General features: G+C 47.0%; 1 protein-coding gene across 2 annotated transcripts in view; it reads left to right on the plus strand.

The window, feature by feature from the left end:
• The window catches only part of PTPRA (protein tyrosine phosphatase, receptor type A), a 117539-nt gene that overhangs the window by 23738 nt on the left and 73615 nt on the right, over positions 1 to 20186 (plus strand). For both annotated transcript variants that reach the window (XM_027660487.1, XM_027660486.1), the window contains exon 2: positions 3619 to 3757. Coding sequence is in view for 1 of the 2 variants with exons in the window: in XM_027660486.1 (XP_027516287.1) it covers positions 3740 to 3757 (18 nt within the window). In the remaining variant the exon portion in view is untranslated. The remainder of the gene's footprint in view (positions 1 to 3618; positions 3758 to 20186) is intronic.

A 20186-nucleotide genomic window follows, 5' to 3' on the forward strand; every position in this document is an offset into this window, starting at 1 on the left:
ACCAGAATTGGGCTGTGATTTAGGATCACTTTCCCAAACCAGAATTGAGCTGTGATTTAGGATCACTTTCCCAAACCAGAACTGTGCTGTGATTTAGGATCACTTTCCCAAACCAGAATTGGACTGTGATTTAGGATCACTTTCCCAAACCAGAATTGAGCTGGGATTTAGCATCAAGTCTTTGGGGAAGCTTGTCACGGCAGTGTGTAATAGAGTAATAAAACCTTAACTGCTTTGCTTTAGTGTGTCAAATGACTCATTTACAGTATCATCTGGGAGAGACGAGGCTCTGGAAGACAAGTAAGACTTGCATGGGGAGGGAATATTGAGTAATGGACCCACAACTATAATTGGAGGGGGAATAGATCTTCTATTTCAGAGCTGAGGAAGTGGTTTATCTGCCCAGTCTGTAAGTAAGTGATACTTCTCTCAACTTCCTCCACATATTCTCCACTTCCTATGTGTAATAATCCTGATATAAATAACTGCTTCATTGAGTCCTAGAGGCAGATACTGCCTGCACTTCTCTATTATATAGGGCTCTATTACATAGGTTCTCTATTATAGAGGTCCAACAGGTTGGTGCATAGTCTTGCCCTTCTGGGAGCAACAAATTGATATGGAAACAGGGAAAACAGCGTGTCCCTGTAAGTACCCCCCCCTCCCTATAGCTAACCCCCATTCATGTGTGAATATAGAGCACCATCCCACAGGAAGCCAGGGAAGTGGCAGACAGACATACAAAGGATTATTATATTTGATCAGGCTTGGAAATGGGCTGGAGATAAAGCCCTTGGTGTTTGCTGGACCATTAAACATTTATTATCATCTCTCCCAGTGTGCTGGTAGCTGTAAATAACAGCTGTGATGAAAGAGTGGGGTCAGCAGTTGCCTTTTGCACCGATGTTTGTTAAATGGAGAAGCAGATCCTGTGATTTTTAAGAGCTTACTTGGGGGAAGCATCTACCCAGCTGCCTTGGAGAGAAGGCATGAGATGAGCTGGCAGCCTGGAGCTCCCCCCTTATCACGAGGAAACGCTGAAATCTTAGGAAGTGGGAGAATTCAAACAACAATGAAAAAAAAAAAAAGATTAGGGCCAGAGTTAGGAGTTAATTTATCCCTGCCCTTCCTAACAAAAATACTTAATGCCCTCGGATCAGAACAGCTTTTGGATCTGGGTTTAATTAGGTGGAAGGAGGGTTCGTGCCTCTCTCCCAGCTCAGCCACGGATGGTGAGGCATTTCCATCATCAGACTTTTATTTCCCTTTCCCCCCCTTCCCAAATTTTGGCAGGGAGAGGAGAAGTGTTGCTGCAGGGCTGAGACTCGACTCCTGGGGTCTGAGCTGCAGCACCTGGTCGGATGATGGGGCTTTTTCAAAAGAGGAATATGAAGGGATTACTCTATTGCTGGGAGGCCACAGCCCAGTGATTCCTACTGCAGGCAATCCCTCTGAAGTCAATGAGATTGGAAAGCGTGTAAATCAGTATGGAATTTGGCATTTTCCTGGAAAAGTGGGGGGGGATATTTGTTTTACTTGCATATAAATCACTTCTAATAAGGCTCTACGGACGCGACTGATCCTTCTCATCACACCATTGCTCCTTCCAGTCCCAAAGTGGCTCTCGCTGTCCTCTCATTTTTGAACAATTCCGTAAAAACAGCTCCTGCGTGGGAATTCTCTGTGGTTGTTGCTGGGAATGACTCAGGCGTGTCCTCGTGCGCTCGGGACCTGCGGTGTGAACGGAGAAAGGAGACGGGCTTGTTTTCACACTCTCTCATTTTGAGTCCCTGACATGTTCCTGTTCCACCATTTGGATGTCGTCAGGCCGAGGGATAATTAGAGGGAGCCTGTTTTGCTGCAGAGCCGGATTGGGAATCCACGTTGCCGTGAGCAGGGCCGGGTTATTTGCTGGGGGAGTGCAAAGCGGTGGAGTGGGTGTCCAGGGAGCTCTGCTGCACCATGAGGGAGAGTATGCTCTGCTGCTTCCTCCCTTGTGTCTGCAGAATTTACCTCCTTTCTACAACTTAAAATAAATAAATTCGTAGAATCACGGAATGGTTTGGGTTGGAAGGGACCTTCAAGACCATCTAATTCCAAGACATGGGCAGGGACACCTTCCACTAGACCAGGGTGCTCCAAGCCCCGTCCAACCTGGCCTTGAACACTTCCCAGGGAGGATGGAGCAGCCACAGCTTCTCTGGAAATTTCATTCCAGTCCCTCACCACCCTCACAGGGAAGAATTTCTTCCTAGTATGTAAGAATTCCTTCCCAGTATCTAAGAATCCTAATACCCAAATCAATCATCCCATTTATCAAATGCAGATGTAGAAGCTGGCATTGCATTGCTCTGAGCTGGAGCGGGGCTGTTGGTTCTTTCAGTGGTTCTCTGCAGCCCAAAAGTCTCCATTACCTACACCCAGGTGTTTAAGGGAATCCTGGGAGCTGCTCTTGCAGCTCTCTGACATCAGTTCTGCTGCCTGGGTGCTGGTGGGTGGTTTGGGTGCTGTGCCCTCACCCTGTGTGAGAGGACTTTAATGCTCTAATAAAGCATTAGGACAAAGAGCATCAGCTTTTCTCTTGCTGTGTTGAGGAGGACGTCGAATTTTGCCAGACGTTCCAACAGCATAGGTGGTTTCAGCTGTTTGAGACATGGCCTTGCCTTATAAAAATGCATCTTGCCTTGTTTGTGCATTGTGCAGCCTGTGGAAAATGTGACCAGCCTGGGTTTGAAAACGAAATCTAAAACTGGAAAAGTCCTACAGAAAGTAGCTGAGGAGCCAAATATATATAACTGAATAACTGAGCAGAGAACCAGGTCCCATGAAGCTGGTTGCCAAGGGAATAATTCACTCGTCCCTCCCCCAGCCTGCTGAAATAGTTATTGTTTTTCTCTCCTCCTTGCCAGCATACCCACAGCTCCAGAAGAGCCACCTCTCACTCCTGTAGGTGCTCCAACTGATACATCCCTAATACCACCTTGGGGCCATTTTCATGAGCAGAGCATAGCTTTGAAGGTACCTTCCCCGTTTCCAGGCCTCCAGAAGAGTTGATGTGGATGAGAGGTTTGTCCCCTCTTCACACTGTTGCTGTCTGGCCTGACAGGTGCCCTGCTCCTGCCCACAAACCTTCTCTTCCCCAAGAAAAGAGAAAGTAAGGTCATTTTTAGGACAGTTGTCTAGTTTGGAATGTAAAATCTGGCAGGAATGGAGATCTTTCCAGCTTCAGGCCAAGTGATGTATGTTCCCTGTCCTCTCAATTTATGGCTAATTTCTTTGTTGTTCCTTAGCTCCTGCTGTATTAGCAGGCTGCATAAATTTGGGTTGTTCCCCAAATCCCTTGAGCTGTGGTCTTCAGTCTTCTTCTTGACCACCTTCGTGCCTTCTACAGGCTGGTGTTCCTCCAGCTGTACTCAGAATACTTGGATAAACTTACTTTATATGGAGCCTGCATTAGTGTCTGGGACAATCTCAGTTATGTGGGACAGTCCCAGTCATCCCCAATAAAACTCAAGTAGTCGGGGCAGTAAAAAGTCTGTTTGTTTAATATGAGTGATCTGGGTGAAATGACTCCCTCATCTTGGCACAAACCATTCACTGGGTGTTCCTCTTTTGCAGGTAGCATTGAGAATACTCCCCAGCCTTAATAAGGATTGATTGTTTACTCCTCACTGTCATCCCAGTTTGGCATTCATCGGAAAAAAGCTTTGACCGTCGCCTTGGGGAGGTGAAGAGGTGAATGAACGTCCCTTTTAAGGTACAGTAGAAGCATTAATGAGGTGTTTTGGGTATGGAGGTGGTAGTGGTGTGGCCTTTGGAGGTTCCAGGGTGTCCAGCTTCCTCATGGATTCACATCCCTCAGCCTTACAGGGTGAAACCCACGCTTCATCATTCCTTCATCTGACCTTAGTGAGCTTGGTCTTCTTAAACTTGGAGGTGTTGTTTGTTTTGATGCAAACTTGAACAAGTCCAGCTTTTTCTTGTTTATTTACTTGAAAGAATCTTTCAGTTTTGAAACCTGTTGGTTTTGTTGTGAGACGTGTAGAGTTTGGGCATCAATATTTGCGCTGTTTTGAGGGCTTTCCTTAAGGTTTTTTTTCTTCCTGTCTGCACAAACCAGCATTAAACTGAAATACACTGACCTGTGCTCTTCCCTTGGCACAGATGAGCATGAAATTCTGGCATGAGTGATTTATTAAGGAGGGGGAAAGAAACAGCCCAGAGTCTTTTTGAGGAAAGGAAGGTCATGGAGTAAGAAGGAAGATTATGGAGTAAGAAGGAGCATTACTCAGGGCATTGGTGAATTAAACCCCAACATCCATCAGGGAGTTTGTGGGAAGTTTTTCTGGTCAAAGTTCTTCCCGTGGTCTGACTTGAGGAAAAGATTGAGGAATGCTTTTAAAAATCTAAAATAAATAGCTTACTGTCAGATTTCTCGTTGGGTATTCCAGAGGACTCCTTCCAACCCAAACGGATTCGGTGCTAGGATGGTGCTGCTGGAGTAGCAAATGGAGATGTGCGTGTGAGACCTGGTGATTTGTATAATCAGGGTCTTTTCTTAAAGCATTTCTTGTTGCTGTGGCTTCCACAGATTCACCCTGTCTGGAGAAGAAGTTTGTATTTGTGGTTTGATATTTCCTTAATGCCTGTACACAGGGTCCTGCCAACACTGCCCTGCTTCACAAACTCGACCAATTTATGGTTTCATATAAAAATTCTTTGAACTCTTTGCAAACCTGGTGTGGTACCTCCATGCCAAACTGAAACCAATCCTGACTTTTAAGGATGACTAAATCCTTCCCTTTGAATTTGTGTGATACTTAGGGAAGAGTTTCAGTTCTGTTTGTGAGTGTTTCTCTCTGGACTTCACTGAATTTCGTGTTGTGTTTTGCTACATGTATTTTTAAGTCTTTTTTTTTTTTGCTCTCTTTTTGATTTGGGGAAAACTCCTGTTGAAGAAAAGAGCTGAATTAATCCCAGTAACTGGGGCTGTCCTGTGCAGGGCCAGGAGCTGGACTAGGATGATTTTTGTGGGTCCCTTCCAACTCAGGATATTCCATGATTCTGTGATTCTGATTCACTGAGAAGTGGCCAACTGTCCTAGAAGAAGGACTTTGTGTTTGATGCTTTCTTTCTCCATAGCTGATCCCAGGAAAGGATTAAGTTCAACAAGATTAAAGTCAGAGATACAGAAGGAGTTTGTGTATGATGCTCAACGTGAACATTAATAGCCTAAACTCTGTTTATTACTCAGTTTTTGCCAGTATAAGAAAAGCCTTTTTAGAGCAGCAAGAGCCTGGACATGCCTGTCAAGGCTTCTCAGCTCTTTGAGGTTGGAAGGTGGAAATTCAGCGGCCAGCTGGAATCCTCAATCCCCTGGGAATGGCAGGATGTGCCTGAACCCATGTGAAGAGGAGAAGCTGTGGGCTGATCACCGTGGCCAGTGCTGTGACTGAGCAGGTTAAATAGTCCCAGCAACATTGCTGTGGGTGGGTGGTTTGTCTTGCAGGATGAAGCCAGACGTGGCTTTGTCTCTGTTGGCTGGAGTGAAATAGTCCCACAGCACTTCCCTTCTGCAGCAAAATCCTTCTGGAATAAGGCAGAAAGGTCCAGAGCTGAGGTGCTGGGGCTTGTTCAGCTGCCTCAGGTGGAGGTGGGCTGCTGGGTGAGATTGAGAGGTGAATCTGGAAGATTCCAGGATGTTTGTTGTACGACTCCCGTGGGCCACTGGAAAGGCATTTGGGACTGAGTGTTTTCTCCCTCTAAAACAGGGGTTATGAAATAGCCAGTGTGAGCTGGAAGGGCTTGAGCACCCTTTTATGCTTGTGTTTCATTATCCATCACTTCCTGATGGGTGTCACAGGGCCAGAGCATTCAGATTGGGATTATGTGGGAGAAAACCAGTGCATGGAGTCTATACAAAGCTGTCCACTCAGATGGATCGTTGGATTTCTGGGCTTTGTTTGCACGGGTCACATTCACTTGTCACAAGTTGCTGTCCTCTTTTTTGTCAGCCATTTCAGCAGTGTCACACGTTTATTCCAGCTCAGACGTGGCACAGGCTGTGTAGCAGTAGTACTGCTACTTGTGGTAGTGCTGGGAGACCAGGGAGCTTGTGTTTGCAGAGGAGACTTCGAAGTTTAGCTCTAAAACCTCCAGTGTATCCTAGAAGACTCTGCTTGTGTAATTGGAAACCTTGGGATGCTGAAGACCGTGGTGCTCCCAGGTCTGGTGGCACCTTTGAGTAGAGGTCACAGTGGTCTCAAATCAAAACTGGCTGAATTGAAAACACTGGAGGAGGGGAAGGAGGGTGGGAGGTAGGAACAGACCCACTACCAAACACCTGCCATTCTGTCCCAGAGAGTGAGTGGGAATCACAGAATATTTGGCTTGGAAGGGACCTTTAAAGGTCATCTCATTCCAACCCCCTGCAATGAGCAGGGACATAAAATCACAGAGTCACAGAATGGTTTGGGTTGGAAGGGACCTGGAAGACCATCTCACTCCAACCCCCTACGTTGGGCAGGGACACCTTCCACTAGACCAGGTCGGTCCCAGCCCCATCTAACCTGGCCTTGAATCCTGCCTTTCCTAGCCAGGGATGACTGCCCTGGCTCCTTATGGTCTGGTGTTCCAGGGCTTTGGTGTCTGTCCCAGTTCCCCCACTGGACAGGACAGTTTCACCGAACCCTGGTGGGGTTCTCCCAGGTTTTTCCACCGTAATTACTTTCATGATCTCAACAGGCTCAAAGGAAGGGTAAGGGGGAAGTGTCCTTGAAGACATGAAAGACTTGCAATGAGAACACAGCGGGGTCTCATCTTCCCTCCAAACCTTAGGCCACCAGACCTGACTTAGGATTGCGGAAACAGTTGTGATTAGAGAAATCAAGAGCCTTGTTCAAAAACACCGGGATTTCTTTGGAAACTCAGCTTTCAAAGTCCACAGAGAAGCCACCTCTGCTCCCAGCAGCGGGTCGGAAGCTGCGTTTTTGGGATTGCTGCCAAGGAAGGTTTTTTGGAAGCTCTTCGGCGTGCGGTGCGAGCAGCAGGACGGGAGGTCTTGGTTTGAACTCTTGATAGTAAAACCACAAAGGTTTTAGCAGGGAGTGTTTGGATGCCTCGTTCTTGGCCTTTCCTGTTTGGGTGAACCCGTGCCTGGGCTGACTCAGAAACTTCCATCTGACTTTGTAGCAAAGCTGAATTTTCCACTGAATAGGAAAGTTTTGGGGGATTGAAGCAGCTCTCTGGTTTTTGGATGGAATTCTCCAAGCCGTTGACTACACCCAGTTTGTATTTCTGAATGAAACTAGTCCTGAACCTTCCCTGCAAGGGCAAGAATTTTCATAGATCCACAAAATGGTTTGGGTTGGAAGGGACCTTCAAGACCATCTAGTTCCAAGACATGGGCAGGGACACCTTCCACTAGAACAGGTTGCTCCAAGCCCCATCCAACCTGGCCTTGGACACTTCCAGGGATCCAGGGGCAGCCACAGCTTCTCTGGGCAACCTCTGTCAGTGCCTCACCAGCCTTAAATTTTCCAGAAATTTTCCTTAAAACTCATGTCCTTCTTCCATATTTGCCCTCTCTGTTTGGAAGAGGGGATGGTGGTGTAGGTCACCTGTCTGCCTGTGACTCACCAACACCTTGGACTGACTGAAAACCGCTTGGAGAAACTTTAAAATTTATGTGGAGAAGGGAGGAAAATCTCTTTCTTGCTGCAAAGGCCAACTCAGCATCCTTTTTTTTGGAAATCCCTGTGAGAGCAATTTGTCAGAAAACATTGTAGGAAGCGGGGAGCTGAGCCTGGTGGAGCCAGGCCGAGCTTGAGCACTCCCGTGGTTCGAGCTCCTCTGTACCACCATCAGGAGCAAAAATCTTTTTATCAGTGACTATACAGGATAAGGAGAAGAATTTCCCAAAGGATAGGCTTCCTCCCTAAGTTTCATTCTGCGAGGAGGCCCTGAGAAAAGCAGGCACACTGGGAAGTTGGTAGCTCCAGACAAGTAGGTGCACGCACTGGGGTGAATACTCACCTGTAGGTACACGGAGAGCTTTCCCAAATTGCCCAGAACCTGAGAAAATGGAGATAAAATCAAAAGGCAATTGCAGTTAATTATGCTTTCAAGGCAACTGGAGATTGGTTGGAATCCTGTGGGATTTCTGAGGCCTCCCAGTGCAATTTCAGGCTGAGTGTGGGGAGGAAGGTTTGGTTGCTGTGGTTGAATGTGTCTCAGTTGTGTCTGTCACCTATTACTGGTGTTGGATGAGGGCAGCTTTGGGGCTGTGGATGGCACAGATGTCACCACCAACAAACAGTTACCTTCTCATGGCGAATTCTTCTTAATAGTTTTTGGGGTTAGATTTAAAAAAAAAAAAAAAAAAAAAAGGAGCATTTTTTGCATGATTGAACTTCATTGTTCTCCTTCCACCCACATACTTTCCCGTTTCTTCCCATCCTCACCAAAATCTGGCCTGCATTTTGTGTTCTGGGCATTGGGAAGAAACCACATTCCAAGAAGTCTTTGGCTTACAAAGGAATTGGGATGTGACCAACCTCCTACAAATGCCAGATGTTGGATGTTCAGGGGCTTGCAGGTGAGCTGGTGTGGGGTAACAGACATAGAAATCCATCACAACAGCTAAAGGTCTTGTTTTCTGTGATTTGAGCTTGGGAAACAAAGGAAGAGCCTTACTTTAATTCCAGAAAAACCAGAGTCTTGAGGGATTTAACAATGGGAGATAACAAAATAAAGCTGTACAGGAGAGTATTTTGTGCTGTGCCCTTTTGTTCCTGTGGGAATTGAGGCCAAGAAGTGCTCCACTAATTTCAGAATTTTGCCTGACCCAACCTTTGGGTCTACAAACACGTCATGACAGTGCCCCACCAAATGAAATTCATCAGTGAAATGGCACTGCACCTTTTTTGGTCTGTTCATGTGAGAGTGTTTGTTCAGGGCTGGACTTCACCAGCAGAAGCACGTGGTGTTATTAAAAAGATAACACAGGCTTGTTTTTATTCCCTTAAGATGGCAAATCTTTCTTCAAAGAGCCATGAATTAAACAAGACCGTGCCTCACAGTGGGTATTAAGGAAAAAAATAATAATTAAAAAAAGCCTTTGGAATGGTCTTTCCCTCTGGCATCTTCGCTCAGGTTCTGCAATCAGTAATTCAAAGGAGGTTTTGTGGAAAGGGGAGGTGAGATGCAGGAGTTGATATGACTCCCCCAGGGGTGAGAACTTTGAGAGCTGGGACCTGAACATTAATCTCTTTAATTCCAGCTCAACACTTCACTGTGAGATCATTATTTTGTGTGATTAATCTGTGCAATGCCTCCAAAGCCTCTAAAGCCATAATGCTGCACATGCACTGAGGAATCCTACTGTGAGCTGGAGTATCCGGGAGTTTCCTGCCATCCCTGACACCTTTTTGCCTGAACTTTGAATCCAAGGAACCTTCCCTAGCCTTGGTTGGTCTTACTCTGGTCAGTCATCAGGGCTGATGTATTCATAGTCTTTTTTGAGGAATGTGGTTTTCAATAGGGGACAAAGAATTCTCAGTTGAAAAATCAGCTAAAATGCTGATATTTGAGAGGTACAGGTGCAACTGTAGCCATGACAATGTCATTCATAGTTTTCCTACGACGATGAGTGAAGTGTTGTTGTTCTTCAGCTTAATTTCCTGAAGACAGGAGGGCAGTAACAGGCACGGTCTGGGTTTATCGACCCCTCCATCCCAAACAACCTTCTGAACCTCTGCTGTGCAATTCCGCCTTTGAGAACAACCTCAAAACCTCCAAATCTTGAGAATCCTGCAAAAACTGATTAGGAGGGAGACTGAGTGGAGAGATCAGACCTGAAGCAAAGTCCTGCAGTATAAATTCACCTCTTAAGTTAATCCACGTTCGACTCGTAGGGTGACGCCGGCTCCTCGGCTGAGGTCATGGTGTTACCAAAGCCTCATGTGCGATGCTGGGCAGTCGCTTCACCCAGATTTTATGTGGGATGACATCATCTCTCTCCTCTCAGAGAGGCACGTGCTGCCTCTTCCCCAGGCATTAGCAGATTTTCCAGCAGGCACCTCGCGCGTCAGAAACGCTGTGCCCCGTGCCCAGGGCCCCGGGAGTATCTCATACATCACGTTGCAAGCTGTGAAATTGAAGATTCAGCCCCACTTTGATGCTTTGGCTCTGTGAGCAGCAGAACTAATGTGGCTCAGCATACTAATGAGGGAGGTGTTTATCCTTCAGCGCCTGGCCGGGCGTTGAGCTTCACCCTTGAAAAAAATTCCTGGGAGGCTGGTTTTCCTCTCGGGATGGGCCTTGTGGGGTCCTTGGCAAACAACCAGCAGGGGGAAAAAACCCAACTTTCAGGGAAATAGCCCCGAAAATGAAATCCTCTAGAAAAACTGATAAAAAAACCTTAAGGAAGGAGGAGGGATTGAAGTGGAAATGGTTGTTTTTCATGAGGAGAAAGATGAAACTGAGAAGAGACCTAAGATGCCAGGTCACCACAAGGATAAAATTAGGATGCTCACAGCTTACAGCATCACTTGGGTGCATCAGAAACGTTGGTGTTTTCATTTTAGGAGAACCCCTTCTCTGGCACTGTCAGTTTGGGTCACTGTCACCTGTTCATTTTAATTGGGAAATACTGAAATGAGTGAAAGTGTTGCTTTTAACCTTCTCTGGGCTTGGTAGAAAAGCATTTAGAGCTAAAAGCTGGTGTTGGTGTTACCTGGAAATACTGACTGGAAAAGGCCTCGTTGAGATGAAACCTCTTAACAAAGACAGGGTGTCAAAAACCCAGCAGGTTTGTCAGGTACCAAATCCTTAGGGAATCCTTACATCCTCAAATCTGTGAACTGGGCAGTTTAAATCCTCTAGAAAGGGGTGGAGGAATACTTGGGAAAATAGTGCTTCCAAGGAAGGCTTCCACCAGGAGGGGAAAATGCCATGGGCTGAACGCCTCTGTGAGAGGGTGTGGTGGTTTCTGTGAATTTGGGTGGTTTCACACCACTCTGGACACCTCGTAGGCCTGGCCAGGTTGGAGATGGCAAACCTCTGAATTATGTGTGATGTAATAGCTGAATTAATGAAAAATGAAGAATCATGAAGGTTGGAAAAGACCTCCAAAATCCTTGAGTCCAACCTTTGACCCATCACCACCTTGTCACCCGTACCAGAGCACTGAGTGCCACATCCAGTCATTCCTTGAACATCCCCAGGGATGGGGACTCCACCACCTCCCTGGGCAGCCCCTTCCAATGGTTAACAACCCTCTCCTTGAAGAAATTCTTTAAAATGGGATGATCTCCTGAAAACTCTCCTCTCGACTCAGCTGGAGGGCCTCCAAAGGGCAAAGATGGTTTTGGTTTAGATGCCCTCTTCAGCTGTGAAACGGGCATCACAAATCCCAAACAGAAATTCTGTTCAAATCGCATGTCCTCTCCACATCCAGCTTTTATATCCCTGGGATTTTAATATCCCTGATCTGGACTTATTTCCACTGAGAAAGCTGAATTCCTGATGAACCTCACGGTGCAGAACTTGGAGAGGCGTCTTGACACGGCGCTGATTTGGGAACCCAGGGATTTTTGAGAGCCCCTGATTGGAAATTCCAGCAAACAAGGGCTGTTGGCAACCAACTTCCAAACCGAAATCCCCCAGGAGCACAATGAGCTACAATTATAGCAGCTTTCCCGGGTCAGGAAACGAAGGCTGCGACTGTTGTATTCCTGTGTGTGATATTTCTGACACACAATGTTATCTTGGGGATTGTTACGTCGGCTTTTTATGTGGTGCACTGAGGGTGGGGCCGAGGTTAATGGTCTTGTTAATGGTTTTTCATGTTCTTAATTTAGACTCTGAATGCTGTCTCTGGGTAAGGAGCGAGCAGGGAAAATTATTCATGCTATTGTGGTGCTGTCACATCTGTGGTGTGGGGAGATGGCTCCTGCTGTAGCACAGATCACCCACTAGATTTACCCACTGAAAGCTCTAGTTTGGGGTTTTTCTCTTGCTCACACCATGTTAGAAAGCCTTGAGAATCCCAGTGGATGGACTTCCCCTGAAGCCAGACCTGTCTGTACAGACTTAAGCCCAGCTGAGCTTCAGCTGAGGGAGAGAAACTGCTCACTGTGTTCTTGTTCAAACTCACTTCTGGCATAATGTCTTTAATTCACCCAAAACTGCTCTTTTTGGACATGTATTCTGGAAATGCAGTTGAAACTAGAGCAGAGTCCCTGGGTTTGTGGTTACAGGGCTTTTTTTTCTTCATAGAGTCATAGGATTGTTTAGGTTGGATCATTGAATCCAAACGTTCCCCCAGCACTGCCAAGGCCACCACTAACCCATGTCCCCAAGTGCCACATCCAAGGATTTTAAATCCCTCCAGGGATGGGGACTCCAATACTGCCCTGGGCAGCTGTGCCAGGGTTGGACAACCCTTTCCATGAAGATATTTTCCCTCATATCCAACCTAAACCTCCCCTGGCACAACTTGAGGCAATTTCCTCTTTTCCTCAAAATATAAAAAAAATAGCAAAAATTAAAAACCCAAACCACCACAGCACCCAAACCCCCTCAATTTGTTTTGTTTAGTGATCATTCCTAAAATACTTTTGCTCACCAAAGTTATGGAAATAGGCACCCCCTGTGTTCTGAGTGTTGGTTCAGGGTTAGTGCTCAATGAAAAATGAAAAAATATAGGAGATTGGCTTTTTTAAAAAATTCTTCAGTGTCTGGTGAGAGCAGGAGAAGCTGAGGAGAAACTGCTGTCTCCAGGCTCAGGTCCTGCTGCAGCTGGTAGCTCCCTGGGACCATTCTACTGTAGCCTTTATCAGTGAGGAAGTTAAAATTTTGGGGTCCTCAGCTTCCTAATGGCTCAAAATGTGTATTTTTGCAGGAATTTAAAAAGTTCCCCAGAGAAGCTGTGGCTGCCCCTGGATCCCTGGAACTGTCCAAGGCCAGGCTGGACAGGGCTTTAAGCAACCTGGGCTAGTGGAAGGTGTCTCTGCCCGTGGCAGGGGGTGGGACTGGATGGTCTTGAAGGTCCCTTCCAACCTAAACCATCCTGTCATCCTGAAAAGATATTAAGTACCAGTTTCTTTTTCTAGAAACTGCAGTGTCACAGCCATCGTGGGGTAGTTACAGAAGAAACACACGCAACCATTTTGCCGTGGATCAAACTTCCCTTTTTATTTATGATGTGCTCAGCTCACAAATAAAAAGCTTGTTTACTGAAGCCCATTTACTTTTCTCCAGCCAGACCGACAAGGCTGTGCTCAGGAAGTACCAGAGGGCTGGTTTAATTTTACAAGAATTTAAAAAAAAAGCTCTTCTGAGAGAGCTCTTCGTGTCGTACTTCCTCCATTCAGGACTCCAAGTCTTTCACAAAACCAAGCAGCATCCCATGGGGCCACAGCCATCCCAGGGTGGTGGATTGAATGACTTAAGTATCTTTTTTTGGTCTGATTTGCGACTGTAGCTTTAATTTATTGCCTCCTCTGTAAACCACAGATATGTTTGTTATTTGCAATTACATAGTAAAAGAAAAAAAAAAAAGGGCTTTATTTAGATTTTTAAGTCATTCTTGCTCTTTGCCTTGGCATTTGCTGCAGTGAAATCCTTTTATGAGGCTTGTGGAGAGAGCTGGGTTGAAATAGCTTTTCAAGGGGGCACGTGACAGGCAGCAGCCCAAGGAAGGGGATAGATTGGATATTAGGAAAAAATTCTTTACCCAAAGGGTTGTCCATCCCTGGCACAGCTGCCCAGGGCAGTGTTGGAGTCCTCATCCCTGGAGGGATTTAAAAGCCATGTGGTGTGGCACCTGGGGACATGGGTTAGTGGTGGCCTTGGCAGTGCTGGGGGATGGTTGGACTGGATGATCTCAGAGGGCTTTTCCAGTCTTAATGATTCCATGATTCTAAGGAAAAGAATGAAGGTTTTATCCCTTCATGGAGACTGGATGGTGCAGCGATCACCCAAGTCAGTTTTGTACACCAAAAATTGGAAATTTAACCCTTTTTTTTTTTTACCTCAGAAACTCATATCTGAAATTTAAAAGTTCAGTTTCTCCTTCAAAAAATTGTCCCCATGATGGGCACCTCATGGTTTGATGGTGATGGTCACCATACGCACACACCTCGAGTCAGCAACAAACCTCTTTGTTGTCATTTAACACAACTTTGAAAAGTTTACACTGAAATTATCCTGCGTGTGCAATAGTTTCTTTGGTTTTGCTTTACTGAATCTGATAGATTTTTATTTTTAGAGTGGGGAGAAACTTGTGGTCCAGATCCAGGGATTAGTGATAAAATACTCTGGGGGAAAAAAAAAAAAGCAGGTGGGTTTACATGTTGATTTTGAATCCACCAATCTCTTGCAAAAGCAGAAAGAGAGGTTGCCCAGAGAAACTGTGGCTGCCTCATCCCTGGAAATGTCCAAGGCCAGGTTGGACGGGGCTTGGAGCAACCTGGTCTAGTGGAAGGTGTCCCTGCCCATGGCAGGGGATTGGAACAAGGTGGGCTTTAAGGTCCCTTCCAACTCAAACCATTCCATGATTCTCACAGTTACTGGCTGTGTCGTTCAGGTGGTGCTGATTTTGGGAAGGTCTGCTCCCTGGATTTCAGTTTGTGGTGAGAAGGCATCTCATCCACAACGTGGTGGAGTTGTAGGCTCAGTGCATGTAGCAGCCAGACATGAAAAAAAATTAGATTAGCTCATTTAAAAAATGCAGCCCAGTAATTGCTTTCCTATCATTACTTTCTGCCTGCACCAAAATAACATATTGCCAGCATGAACCCTGGTGGCAATGGGGAAGGATTGAGTGGGAGAAAATGAGGTTATCTCTTGATCAAAATTATATCAGCTCAATAATAATATTTTGATTAGGAGAAGTATTTCTCTGTGCCCCAAAGAGGCACAGCCTTCTTGTGATTTCTGTGTCACCGGAGTTGTTTGGGGAAGGTTGAATCCCACGTGGCTTAAAAATACCAAACCACTAAGACCAAAGGATCATCTTTTAACAACTCTGTCATCTGCTTTAGATCCTTTGTATTTCTCCAGCCTGAGTGTCTGGAAGGAAGCTGGAGCTCTTCACTAAGTGATATTGTTGCCTCTGGCCACCTTTCCTGTAGGAGAGGACAACTTGTGAGCAGGGTCAAATCTGTCCAAGGGCTTTGAGTTATAGGATTATCAGCACAGGAAGTCTGGGTGGTCTTGGGGCTGCAGCTACAGCTGCTTCTGTTTTCATTTGTCCTGGAGATGAGATGGCTCTGGTTACAGGATCATAGAATGGTTTGACTGGGAAGGGAACTTAAATATCATCCTGTTCCACCCCCTGCCATGGGCAGGGACACCTTCCACTAGAACAGGTTGCTCCAAGCCCTGTCCAGCCTGGCCTTGGACACTTCCAGGGATCCAGGGGCAGCCACAGATTCTCTGGGCAACCTGTGCCAAGGCCTCCCCACCCTCACAGCCAACAATTCCTTCCCAATATCCCATCTAACCCTGCCCTCTGGCACTGGGAAGCCATTCCCCCTTGTCCTGTCCCTTCATCCTTTGTCCCCAGTCCCTCTCCAGCTCTCCTGGAGCCCCTTTAGGCCCTGCAAGGGGCTCTCAGGTCTCCCTGGGGCCTGCTCTTGTCCAGGGGAACCCCCCCAGCTCTCCCAGCCTGGCTCCAGAGCAGAGGGGCTCCAGCCCTGGCAGCATCTCCAGGGCCTCCTCTAGACCTGCTCTAAGAGTTCCATGTCTTTCTTCTGCTGGGGACCCCAGAAAATGCCAATGTTTCAATGTCTTGGCATGACCCTACAATTCCTGGCATCGGATCTGACTGGAATTACTGAGCTCAGCCCAGGCTGCCTTTCCCCAAATGGCTGCAAAATAAGGGATAACCCAACTGCATTGAAGGAGCTGCACAGATGCAGTAGTTTGTACATGAAATCTGCAGAGTCCAGGTCCTTTGGAATCTCCCTGCCCTTCCCTGGGCACACTCCACATGCTCCCTGCCTGCCACAGGTAGCTCCCTTCTGGTGTTAAAAGCCAATTCCTTCATGTCTCCATCCCATGGCTCAGGAAGCAGTGGTACCTGATGGATATTGCACGGCAAATCATGGCACTGTGCCACCAGCCTCACTGGTGACCTCAGCAAAGTCCCTTTCCCTGCTCCTGCTGTTTAAAATTGAGGATAAAAGGCAGTTATCTTATAAAAAGGAAGGTCTGAAGGTGATGCCTGCACGTAGCTCTCTTTGTTGTAGGAGTCTGTACTCCCGCTGTCCTTCTCATCCTCCGGAATCTAAAGGCTTTGGGGCAGCGTCTAGCAAAGGGCTGCAGTGCAGGGCTCGTGTGGCAGTTCATCACCGGGGTACATCCAAGGGAAAAGAGAAACCCTTTGCTCATAAAAGGGTGAAGAAGGGATCAGGTTTTGCACGAATCGAGAGATCTTTGCAGCAGCACGGTGGCATCGCTGGGAAAATTCACGGGGACCTCAAAGATAAGGGGAACAGGAGTGCTGAGCACCATAGGGTTGTGTTTTAAAAACCCACAGTTTGCCTTTGCCTCTTTTTTTTTGGATGTTAGAGAAAATGGTGTGGGCAGAAGTAGTAGTAGAGCCTCTGCACTTGTGTCAGGAAAGCTGATGATAGGTTTTACCAAGTATTTTCCTGGTGAATTGAGATCACGAGGGAGATGAATGATAGAGCTCTCCAAAATACCTGTAGGTTCCTTGTGAAGGGTGGCAGACTGGATTTCTGGGCTTTGAGGGCACAGCCATGGAGGAGTTATCAGGAAGACGAAGAGATAAATCCAGGATTAGTGCTCGGATGGTTGCTAATACTAAACAGATCTGTGGGATGTGCAACAGCAGCTGGAAAAACTGTGAGCTGGATACAGTGAAAATATCCACGAATTAGTTAAAAAAAAAAACCCTAAACCCTCAGTTCTTAAACTAGTTCTGCAGGGAGAAGAGGTGGAGATGCCAAAACTGGGAGGAGCTTTGATACCCAGCGATGAAAAGCCGTTTCCTGAGTGGGAGGCTGGAAGGATGGATCCTGTAGGCTGGAGTAACACGGGAACGCTGCCTTTCCTATTGCTCCCCACATTCCCTTTTCGCTGGGCCGTATTTATTATTTCAACTTGGGTTATAACTTCCTCACGGGGGCGTGGGAGGGGGAAGGAAATGACACTTGCTGTCTTTGTGGGACTTTGGGAAGAGCTGCAGTTTAAGGGTTGGCTCTGAGGGCTCGGTGTCACCGGAGCCGGGAGAAATAACGCGCTTCCGAGCGAATTCCTGCAGGTACCTCGGGTGAAGTAACCTGAAACCTGGCATTTGGGGTGCGGCAGAGGAAGATTGCAACCCGTCCAGTTCTGCTTTGTAACGTAACACACAGTGGAAAAGGGCCTGTTGGGGGTTTTTTTTAACACTTCTTTTTGTCTTTTAGGCTTGTAGCGGCTCGATGGGTTTGGGCGCTCCCAAGCTTCGGGTGGCTGTGCTTTGTTTGCCTCCAGAGCCCAGTTTCCCTTCACACAGTCACAATCGGGCAGGAAACGGGTTTCTTGTGCTGCCAGCCTGGTTTTCTCGACAGCAAAAGCTCCCTGGGTCCTGCTGGGAAGCTCTCCAGCTCCGCTCACCCCCACACTTCTCCGTGCAATTCCTCCGCAGCAGCAGCATCCAGCCAAAGCTCGCGGTCCCTCGGCCTCACCTGGCTCCTTGTAGTTTTTCTACCTTATACCTCAAACCACCCCCCTCCCAAACAAACAGCCTTGCCTGCACCTTTTCATATCATTGTACAAAATGTAGCCGTCACACCCACCGGCTTCCTTTTAGGTTTTACCCGGCACTGGGCTCCTTGAATAAAGGGATTTATGCCGGGCCGTGGCAGCGGCAGCCTTTCCTCCTGGCATGACCAGACTCTCAATGTGACATTCAGAGCTGTAAAACACTCCCTGACAATAGCTGGTGTTGTTCAAAGAGTGGCATAAATAATCAAGGGGGGGGGAGGTTTCTCTCTCTCTTTTTTTTTTTTTAATACAAGAATAACATCTCCCTGTGCTGGCCAGGGAGGCGAAGGGCTGTTTGCAAGGAGCAGTGTTGGGATCTCAGGATGGTGACGTGGAAAAACAGGACTTGAGGTTGTTATCTAGAAGTTTTTTAACATTGTGGCACGGGGTCATCTCTCAAACGAGGTGTTGGAACCTCAGTTCTCTGTACACAGAGAATATACATTTGTACAGAGTAAAATAATTCTGGTTTTGTACAGAATAAAATAATTCCGTGATCCAGGTTTTTGTGGTGCGACAGGGTGACTTTGTGGCCCAAGCTTGAGCTGCTGATGGGATACCTGGGAAGCCAAGCTCCCAGAGCAGTGAGGGGCCTTGGGAGGTCTCCAGTGCAACCTCCTGCTCCAGGCAGGATCAGCTGTGAGGCTGGATAGGTCTGAGGAGCAGCTGAGGGAGCTGGCGGGGCTCAACCTGGAGAAAAGGAGGCTCAGGGGGGACCTTCTGCCTCTGCAACTCCCTGACAGGAGGGGAAAGCCAGGATGGGTCAGGCTCTGCTCCCAGGGAACAAGGGACAGGAGGAGAGGGAACGGCCTCAAGCTGTGCCAGGGGAGGGTCAGGTTGGATATTGGGGAAAATCTCTTCATGGAAAGCGTTGTCAAGCAGTGTTGGAGTCCCCATTCCTGGAGGGATTTGAAAGCCATGTGGATGTGGCACTTGGGGACAGGGGTCAGTGGTGGCCTTGGCAGTGCTGGGGGAACGGTTGGACTCGATCTCAGAGGGATTTTCCACCAACCTTAATGATTCTGACTGTGCTCAGGGCTTTATCCAGCTGAGTCTTGAAAACCTCCAGGAATGGAAGTTGCCCAACCACTCAAGGCAACCAGCTTGACTGACCCCACAGTGGAAAAGCTTCTCCCTCCACTTTGAACATCTCATTTCATCTTCTGCCCCATGTCTCATGTCCTCCTGCCCTATGGTCCTTTGAAAGCTGGGCTCTCCCTTCTCCCTGAGCTCCTTGAACGTGCTGGAAAGCTGCTGAGTTCCCTTTCTCCCCTGGCTCTGGTGGCTGAGTGAGCCCAGAGAGAGAAAGGGGCAAACACATCTGTATTTGTGTGCCTACCACATACCTCAAATTAAAATAGAAATTTGTTGAAGAAGTCACCAAAAATATGGATTAGCAGTTTGGTGATATTTCATCCCAGGTCATTAACCCACATCTCTGATGACTTGGTCCTTCTGAAACTTCTCTAGAAAATACGTATTTTTTATTTTTCTTCAGTCTTTACATTCCTTGCTGTCAGTACCTAATAGGTGACATGATTCCAGCACTATTTTGTCAATTAGGCAGCTTTTTGGTGCTGTGACCTGAATACAGGGCAAAACAACTGCTGATTTAACCCTTTTCAATGTGAGTTTCCTGTTCTTTCTCATAATTCTTTAAAAAAAAAATCAAGAATCTCATCACTAAAGCAGCTTCTTTCTTGCTGATTTCTCCAGCACTGTGAAAATAAAGCACTGAAACCAATGTGTTTTGTACAGTGAACGTGCAGAGGGAAAAGCTTCTGTGCATCCTTTCGACTGAAGCCGACCCCAACCTCGTCTCTTAAAATGGTGTATTTGTAAAAACCAATTTAAATATGCTTATTTTTTAAAAAAAAAAAAAAAAGTGTTTTAAAACTAAGCTTAAACTGAGAAAATAAAACCCCCCATGCAGTAGTTGTGGCCATGCCCAGAGTCTGCCCGGCACGTGCCGTGGGTATGAATGAGCGCCGGCAGTTTTGTCTCCAGGCTGGATTAGGCACAGTTGCTACTGGAAACTGCACAGCCTGGCTCAGGGAGGCTGTTCCTCTCCAAAAGAGAGTCCCTGCCCATGGCAGGGGGTTGGAACTGGATGATCTTTAAGGTCCCTTCCAACTCAAACCATTCTGTGATTGTATAAAAGGGGGATGAGGACGTGCCCCGCGCCGGTGCTGCGCGGCTGAGCTCATCCCAGCCCACACCCATCCAGCATCCCTAAACGTCATTTACTGGGTTTTAACCTCCAACAGCATCCAGAGGAGGCTTTTCCTTCTGGGATTTGCTTTGAGATGAAATGTTCTTACCTGTGTTTCTTTAGAAAAAGTCTCTTTTCAGGAGTCAAGCCCCACCAAGTCAGTGTTTTGGCCAAGATGCGTTTTGGGTTTTAGCAC

This window comes from Corapipo altera, unplaced genomic scaffold (assembly GCF_003945725.1).
Source record: "Corapipo altera isolate COAL_440 unplaced genomic scaffold, ASM394572v1 295, whole genome shotgun sequence".
Taxonomy (NCBI): Eukaryota; Metazoa; Chordata; class Aves; order Passeriformes; family Pipridae; genus Corapipo; species Corapipo altera.